The sequence below is a fragment of the Idiotropiscis lumnitzeri genome, chromosome 11, assembly GCF_059441095.1.
Source record: "Idiotropiscis lumnitzeri isolate Australia: NSW breed Sydney's pygmy pipehorse chromosome 11, RoL_Ilum_1.0, whole genome shotgun sequence".
Classification (NCBI taxonomy): Eukaryota; Metazoa; Chordata; class Actinopteri; order Syngnathiformes; family Syngnathidae; genus Idiotropiscis; species Idiotropiscis lumnitzeri.
The window spans coordinates 2,947,135-2,956,132 of NC_142401.1; the positions used below are offsets into that span (position 1 = coordinate 2,947,135).

Here is an 8,998-nt window from a genome sequence, read left to right on the forward strand (position 1 = left end):
ATAATAAAAGTTAGGAAAAAAATAATAGTCAGAAATAAAAATGAACCAATGAAAATCCTTCATTGCCTTTGAATTTTGGTTCAACAGAAAAAAAAAACCTCATGAAACAGGTTCGGACAATAATTATGGCACCCTTAATTAAATAATGTGTTGCACAACCGTTTGAGGCCCTTACAACCATCTTCTGATTTTTTTTTTTCTTTCTTTACTGTCAGTGAGACTTGCACCTCTCACTCTCCATGAGCAAACTTCATTTTTTCCTCTTGTTTGATCTTCATTTTTGTCCAAGCCTATTTTTAATTTTTATAAATAATTATTTTTTAAATAATTCTGTTGAACCACAATTTAAAAGCAATGTCGGATTTTTATTGGTTCATTTTCATTACAATTTTTTTTTTTTTTTTTTATTAATGCTGTTTCTTTACCCGAGGGATTCTGTGTTGTCCACATGAGCGTGTACTCTAAAAGTAAATGGCTCCCATGCTGTATATTTTTATGTTGTTATTTTTATGTTGCACTTACGCTTAATGGGAATAGAAAGGCTTTTTAGATAACAGGAGGTGCAGGTAGTTAGAAGTGTTGAGGCGCAAGACCCGTTTACTGTGCCGAGCGAACATTTTATTTCTCAGTCTACTAAGTTGGCTGAGCAGTGAATCAGTAGAATTGTCTTTTTTTTTTTTATTATCTGGTTGTTATGAGGCTTGAAGGGAAAATGCGTACCCTACATAAAAAGTTAATCTTGGAATGGATGGACCTTGGTGCTTTGAAGCAAAGATAATGACAATGCAAGAGAGGGGCTTTGCATTTTTTTTTTTTTGTTTTAGTTGCTGTCCAATTACCCCAAGATGCAAATTACACTGTAATTTTTGTGGTTGTGCTTCATGGAGCACATTTGCTGAACACACACACTAGGAGGGCTGATTCCTTTTGCAGTGGAGAAACATCAGAGAGTTCTTGTGGGGGGGGAATCATTACACCACTCTTGGTAATTAGGTAATACCAACAAACATAGCAACCTGACAGTAAATAAACAGGAGGTACTCGGAGGACAGAAGTTAGCTCATTTAAAACAATCATGAGTATTACATTATTTAATTGTCGTATTACTTTATTTATCTTATATTAGTTGGTTCAACAACTTTGATGACTGAGTAACTGCTGAGAATTTTTTTTTTAAAAATCTGAGATTTTTTTTTTTTTTTTTAAGTGGAGTCTGGAATGTAGGGTCTGGAAAAATATTTCAAATTTCCAAACTGTTGGAACCGTGTATTGCGTTTAAAGGGCAGAATGGTGCACGTGTTGAGACAGGAATAGATTGCCCAACCTGATTGATGAGAGAGCTGTGGATTTATCCAGCATGTCAATAGGACAGCCCTATCTTAAAATGAAACGCTCTCATTTCTCTTTTCATGTTGCCCTGGCATCCTATTTAATGATACTTATTTTCTCCGCCTAGTCAAATATGACCACAACAAGAAGTTCAGGAGACATTGCCATGGATCTTACGGAGATCAGTGCCCAGCGGATCAGTAAATTTCCAGGCCCCGAAAGCAAAGATCAGCTTATCATGGCGAGCAGCGGAAGCCTCATCTCTGCCGGTACGTCGCAGCTTGGACTGCACTGCTCTCGGGCTGCTCATCCACTTTAATTGTAAGTCAATTATACGTGTTCCAACAGGTTCTGCTGACTCTGACGTTGCTGACGAGCAGAAGAAAGAGAAGATTACCGAGTTGAAAACAAAAGAGAAAAAACTTCAAGACTCGCTGAAACAGAAACTTGAGGAACTGAAGAAGATCTGCATGCGGGAAGCGGTTAGTCCGTCGGAAAAATTTTTTTCTAAAACCGGAGTCGCCACGAAAAGCATCATTTGAGCTTTTTGTTTTCTTTTTTTAGGTACAATTACGATTATGATGATTACCCTCAGTGATTACAAAATTGGCATAATCATAAAAAATGATTATTATACACATTATATGTTATTATACATAAAACACTGTTGAAATATCGTAGTGCTCATTTTACAATGTTGAATATGATAGTGAGTACACTTGAGTTCAATTGAAATCTTTTATTTAAATGTTACAGGAATTCTATGGCAATTCTGAATTCCCATGCACTGTTTCTTTATCCAAGGAAACCATACTAGAATTTTTTTTTTTTTTAATTTCAAGATAAAATCAATTTAATTTGTCCTAATATTGTTTGCATTTAGACATTTTTTGGCATCCTTTAGTTAGTTGCTCGGTGCTCAAGTAGTAGGTCTTAGTTTGAAAAAAACAAACAGTTGGAAACCGCTGCTGTACAGCACCCAAATCGGAAGGTAAAACTTGTTTGTTCTCATTTCCAGGAACTCACCGGCAGGTTACCTAAAGAGTATCCCTTGATCACTGGCGAGAAGACCCCTCAAGTCCGAAGACGTGTTGGCACCGAGTTCAAGCTTGACGACCTCTTCCCATATAACGAGGTTCGTTTCTTTGTTGATTGTGTGTTTGGTGACTTTGCATCAGCAGCAGTGAGCAAAATCACACTTGGATCTTTACCACGGTAACATTTGTGCTGTCAGGACATTGCATCGCTGTGCTAAAACAGTGGCCAGCATAGCTGCGCGTCTTCCCGACTTGATGGCACCTCACAGGTAGTTGGCGAAGCAGTTTTAAGTCCGGGCAATCTGGGCGGCAAAATGTATTTGTTCTCCTCTATGGGAACCAATAAATGCAACTTGAAGAGTTTGTGGGGTGTTGCTGTTGGTGTGCAATGCTATAGGATAGCAATATGGTACCAACTTGAATTATTATTATTTTTTTTTTGAAAAGTTGTCGTTTTGGAGGTGTGACGATTCCTTCCGCCTGACAGCGATGATGTGAATAAGCAATGTTGTTTTAGGGAGATTTCCAACCGACTCACATTTTCCCATCAGGACCCTCATTTGAGGAATCTGGAAAGCAGATTCGCCTTGCAGCGGAAGATTGTGGAAGCGGCCATCAAGTTGACCAACGAGATGGATCTCAGCAAGACGGTGAAAAAGAAGAGAAAAAACAACTGTCTGGACGCCATGAGAAAGCTGGAGCAGATCGAGGGGGAGATCAACGCCTATAGGATCAGGAAAGGACAGAAACCCACCCAAAGAGCTTCACTTGTCTTAGGTCGCAAAAATAACCCACAGACGCCGTTGAAACCATTTTGCCCGTTTCAGAAAACTCATTTTCCCTCTCGTCATTTTTAGACGACGTCAATCCGTCAGACCTCAGCTCTCTGTCGGACAGCTTCACACTGGATGAAGGTACGAGCCATTTGAATCGATAGTACGCCAGTTTCTGGCGTCTCCATCCCGTTCAAGCAAGCCTCTTTTGCCTCCCAGATGACGAGCTCAGTTCCCAGAGGAGGCGCTCGAGTTCAGTCCAGTACTCCCCAAGACCGCACCATGCCGACACGCTCAGCATCCACTCCAGCAATGAGAGGCGAGCGTCGGCCAACGACCAGCACGCGGACAGCAGGTAGATACGATCTGCCTCGTCACCTCCGTGTGACGCGAATATTAATATTTGCACGTCGACTGATATGCGTGTGTGTGTGGAGAGCTTGTCCAGACCTGCAAAGCCGCTCCAGATCGGCATTCTTGCCAATTGGCACCTCCCCTCTTTTGAAAAGGACCCCCCCGTCCTTTATCAGCCCAAATGACGATTTTTTAAAAATAGAATAAAAAGAACATGTCGACGCCTGCGAGCGAGCGAGCGACCGACAATCACCACATGGTAGCAGAGAGGAGAGGCGAAACATGAAAGCGCTGTCGCGTCTCAATTTGAGCTCGGAGTTGCTGAACTAATTCGAAGCGGTCGCGACGGAAGACGACCCGAATGCTGCATTCGGAACGACGCTGCCGTGTTTTTGTTGTTCTTGGATCAAGATCTGATGCATGATTCTTATCTGTGTTGCAGATTAAATTACAGTCACATCCAGGAAGCAGCCCGCCACAGTCACCACGATGCCTTATTAAGCCACAACAGTCCGTATAAATCAGCTTCCAGACAGCCTCGTGATGCCCGCAGTATGCCTCCCACTCCGCTGCTCACACGCAACGCTTACAGCAGCAACCAGCTCAAGTATGTCCTTTTTCTATTTCTTCAAATTATTAACCTGTCCAGTTGACGTTCTGGCAACTTCGGATGCTTTTGGGGTTCATCAAATCCGGCGGCCTGTGCACTTCACACGTAGGCCTTCGGTGAAATCGTACTTAGTCCGACTTGAATAAATTCCCCTCATATTGCCGTCATTTATGACACCACGGCTGGAGAAATAATATACAGAAACGTACTTACACAGTACTCAGTGTTGGTCGAGCTAGCTTCTCTTGAAAGGTCCGTCTTGAAAATGGCCGGGCAAGTGTATCTGCAATTAATTCCCTCCTTCGGCCATAGTGGTTTAGAAAAAATCAAGAATATATTTGAGATTTTCCAACGGTCACCAGTTACGACTTTCGGGTGTGTCGATTCCGCATAGCGCTGCCCCCTCCCGAGTGAGCATCCAATCACGGGACGTGTTCATCACCTTCAGCGTAAGGCCAGCGAGAAGGCTCACTGTAACCAATTCATGATCTGATTGGCTATTGCAAGTGTCTATCAAATGTGAAGCCTCCCTTGAGACACAGAACACACGCCCCCGCATGAATGTATCTGAAGGCCTCGGACAACTAGTGTGTGCTACTAGTATCATGAAATCTGCCTGGCAACAGGAGCTAGCTGAATTCTGATTGGATAAAAACATTCACTAAAAATTCAACACTAGGCTATAATACGACGTCAATGTGAAGAACACGATCATGATTTCTTGATTATGTTAGGCCAGCAGGAAGGCCTTGACGGTCCACCACTGATCAAATCTGATTTGACTCCCATTTCCGCGTTTGCCACTTCCAGATCAGAGGACGCACCGCAGCTTTTCCGCCAACGTAGCGGGAGTCTGGAGTCCCAGTCGAAGGTGGCACCCGAGGCCGAACCGCGCGTGCCCGCGTTCAACTTGTCCCCAAGCCGACGCAGCAACAGCACCGAGGTGCTCGATGACGGCTCCTCCTACACCAGCCAATCCAGCGTGGAGTACGCCGTTCCTGGTCACCACAACCACCGACGCAGAGTGCGCGGCCGCCACAGGAAAGATATTTACGCCAACACGGGCAGCATGCCCAACTTGGCTCAGCCAGAGACCCACTGTTACGCTTACCAGCCCCGCTCTCGACCCACCACGACTGCCTTCTACATCACGGGATATCCCAACCACGTGGAGCCGGAGCCTTACTCTAACGGCGTCTACATGTACGACAACGAGATGGAGGGACACTACAGCGTCAATCCGCCGTTCCATCCCACCCACGCGGCCTATCGCGCCCATGATATGCATAGTCGCTACGGCAACGACGAGCTCGACGGCACGTCGCAGCACGTGTACGCGACGCTCCGGCCACCCAGAAACCGCACGGCTCACCGAAGTACGGAGCAGGTTTCGAGGAACTTCCAGAAGGCCGTGGTGGCCGAGCACTTGAGAGGCTGGTACCATCGCAACGCCGCCTACAAGCAGGCCGCATACAGTTACGACTACGACCAAGGCTCCCCGCAGAGTGTGAGCTACCGAATAATGCCTGCGCCCTTCAGCCACAACAACAGGAACCTCTCCTACTCATCAGGTTAGACGACAATCTGCTAATCCTACGTTGACGTGCAGGCAGCGCGGTATTAACTTGCCACATTCTCCAATGTTCTCAGCCTCCTCCAACGGAAACTGGCAGGGCCGTATCAGTGGTCATGGTGGAGTGGCTTGTGACACGCCCAAGCAGATGCCGCAGACTTACACCTACAGCACAGCTCCCATCAACCGCTCCACCCACAGCAGGTAAGAAGCAAAATGCATCTGGTGGGCCCACAAGACGCTCTCTGATTCTCCTTACACAAGACCTAAAAGCAACATTTTAAATATGAGTTCCCTTTATCCGACTATGAAAAGGAAAATCGAAATATCGATTTTTTTTTTCCCCCTTGTAAACCCAGCCCTAATACTTTCAGTGACACTGAACAGCTATTTCTTTACTCCACCATTTATTTAAAACGCACACACATCAATGGTGGCTCACATCTTAGAAATGCGTCTCCCCTACAAGACCACCGGGCTGGCTTTCACCTCGACGTGGCCTTTGACAGCATTTTGCTATTTCTTGGCACAGCCCTGACGGCCGGGGACGCTGCGTCGTCTTTTCTACGGCAAACTCTTCCTCTTCACATTCCCCCTCCTGCCTTCCCACCTCTTCCTTCGCCCCCGGCCGGCCAGATCTCCAGCACCGACGAGGTTCAGGCCTCTACAGGGCACAGGCTCAGTAAGGCGCTCCTTGCCAAAGGTAGAGTCGAGAGCTACGGCCGGAGCCTGCGCCTTTGCTGCTTTCTAGACTATCGTTAGCTTGTGGTCCGTGTTTTGACGTGAACTTTGCACCTGAGATGGCAAACTTGACTGCTCGGTGTCATGCGCGTTGAGGCAATTGCATGGCTTTGTCGCACAACATGCCCTGCTTCCTCATGCAATTGATGTGCTGTCATCCGGCGGTCACATTCCTCTGCAGTGCGCTTTTTTATTTTTTTTTTGCAGAGGCCGCCCCCATGCTCACGTGCTACCATTCACCCTTTTGCCCAAATGTGCAGATTTTCAACCAGTTTCAGTGGCCGAGTTGGAGGCCCTCCGAGGCCTTTAGAGGAAGGGTGTCAAACTCATTTTAGCTCAGGGGCCACAGGGAGGAAAATGTATTACCAAGTGGGCCGGACCAGTAAAATCATGATCTATAAATAAATATTACGCAGATTATCGCTATTTGAATGCTGTCCTGGTGTTTCCAGTAGTTGAATGTGTCATATTTAACACATTTATGTCAAGCTAGGTTTATTTATTTTTTTCCCCCCAATAAAACCACGACTTAATGTTGTGCTTTAAATAGTGACATCCAAGCTAATTGTTCAACTTGCTTTTCTCATCTGAGCATTGCTTGTAAATATCAAGAATAACACTTTGAACGAAAGCCATGCAGATTGACAGCCACATTGAATTTTACTCTACGTGATGATCAAAATGATCTGAGTTTATGGTAAAAGTCCATTGAATAAAATTTACCGATGTATCGCACTTGCGTCCAACTAACATCAGTCATTTGGTGAATTTTGGGGCGGCTCGGCTGTTTATTCAGTTGGACCATACTCATGTTTATACTTTACCAAATCTTCTCGCGGGCCGGATTAAGCCATCTTGTGGGCCTGATCTGGCCCGCGGGCCGTACCTTTGACACCCCTGCTTTAGAACTACTGACCAGGAAAAATGCCCGGATATAAAAGTCACTCCACAGAGGATGAGAGACAATAATGTGATCTTAGTCCGAATGATTCTCAGGGTCAGGTGACCTTTTGTTTAATCTTTGCTGATTTCTCATTTAGGCTTCTGAGTGTTTTAGAGGCGAGGGAGCGCTCAAGTGGCAAAGGGAAAATGTGGCTCCTGAGCATTGTTGGATTTCATTCCTATGTTTGTGTGTGTCTGTGTGCTATTTGCTCTTTTGCTACGTTGGGAGTGTTTGACCGCGAGTTGAGTCATCTCAAGTGTACGACGACCGGAACATTTGAGCGGGAGGGACATTTGAGGATGATAATGAGATGTCAAGAAATGTTCCGGTTTGTTGTGCACACGTGGAAGAGACTCCCCAGTCGCACAAATAGCTGCTCCAGATTGATTCTTTTTCGTATTTATTATTTTTTTGATTTCAGATCCTACATCGACGTCAACCAAATGGACATCAGCAACCAAACGCAAACAAGCATGGACCCGCAGGATCGGATACACTGGCACGAAGACTCAGAACCAGGAACAATCGTTTAGCTGCCCGTCATTGAGTGATTTTTTTTTTTTTTTTTCGCATGACGACTTTGTCCCTGTGCCTTGGACTGCACTTACCTGTTTTTCCGAGCGAGGAGATCCAAAGAATGAAGGAATTCACACGCAGAAGCTTGCAGGGACGGCACTTGTGCACTGTAACTGTGCTTGGAGACTTTTAAGTACGCAGTTGTGCTCGGAGGAGAAACTTTTGCAGACTTGTCTCTCCGAAGGCCATTCTGAGCCGCATTGAACAACTTTACCGCGTCGTCTCCTGACACTTGCCTACACGTGTGAACATAACCATGAAGGACCAGATAAGGAGTGATGAAACGCGATCAAAAATGAAGGAGCGCATTCGGAGTGAACCGGACAAAGGAACATTTTGCAACCACCGCATCATTTACTTTAATTTCTGAATGCTTTTTTTTAACTACCATACTGCTTTATATGTGCATTTGTATTCAGTCTGTCACGTATCTTTTGTTTTTTTTTTGTCTTACACCAGTATTACTCCCGAGAATCTTAACAAAGGTTACTGCCACACTACTACAAAAACATTGGACAAAGAAAAAAATTCTTTTTTACATCCATGCTGGAACTCATGGACTGGTGCTCCTGATTTCTCTGAAGAGAATGTTACAGGTTTTTTAATTGTTAATACACTGGTTGTTTGTAGAGCATTTTGCGAATTTGAAAAGCATGTAATATATAGCAAAAGATTTTGTTAAGCTGGTTCTTAGGATTTTGTATGATTTCACTTGTTTGAATAAAACAAATCAGATTTTGTTTGAATTCATCGTTTGGTTGATGGGTCACGGGGATTCGCAAAAATAAATCCAATTTGGTCAAATGGAGGAGGAATGCAGGATTAAAGATAAATCCGTTAAATTAGCTAATTGAATGTCTGTTCATCTAGTTCAGCTCATGAAATGGACTTGGAAAGTGTACAATTAGTGGTGCCACACGCAAACGGAGCCGCTCGCTATTTTCGCTTTGACCCCTTTGGATTTGTTTTACTCTGAAAATGTTCCTTTGACTTTTAAGAAAGGAAATTAGTCTCTCACAAATCTTGTCGTAATGCTTCAGTGGTTGCCAACCCGCCACGGTG

The 8,998-nt window shown here is 44.6% G+C and overlaps 1 protein-coding gene across 3 annotated transcripts in view; it reads left to right on the forward strand.

Moving 5' to 3' along the window:
* The window catches only part of frmd4ba (FERM domain containing 4Ba), a 33,434-nt gene extending 24,752 nt beyond the window's left edge, over positions 1 to 8,682 (forward strand). For 2 of the 3 annotated variants that reach the window (XM_088308991.1, XM_088308988.1), the window contains exons 14-24: positions 1,457 to 1,598; positions 1,678 to 1,811; positions 2,348 to 2,464; positions 2,918 to 3,143; positions 3,224 to 3,280; positions 3,359 to 3,494; positions 3,936 to 4,100; positions 4,914 to 5,674; positions 5,754 to 5,880; positions 6,209 to 6,379; positions 7,782 to 8,682. In XM_088308991.1, coding sequence (XP_088165117.1) covers positions 1,457 to 1,598; positions 1,678 to 1,811; positions 2,348 to 2,464; positions 2,918 to 3,143; positions 3,224 to 3,280; positions 3,359 to 3,494; positions 3,936 to 4,100; positions 4,914 to 5,674; positions 5,754 to 5,880; positions 6,209 to 6,362 — 2,019 coding nt within the window. In that variant the 3' untranslated portion in view covers positions 6,363 to 6,379; positions 7,782 to 8,682. The remainder of the gene's footprint in view (positions 1 to 1,456; positions 1,599 to 1,677; positions 1,812 to 2,347; positions 2,465 to 2,917; positions 3,144 to 3,223; positions 3,281 to 3,358; positions 3,495 to 3,935; positions 4,101 to 4,913; positions 5,675 to 5,753; positions 5,881 to 6,208; positions 6,380 to 7,781) is intronic. The other variant, XM_088308990.1, reaches the window with a different exon arrangement.
* The last annotated feature ends 316 nt before the right edge of the window (positions 8,683 to 8,998 follow it).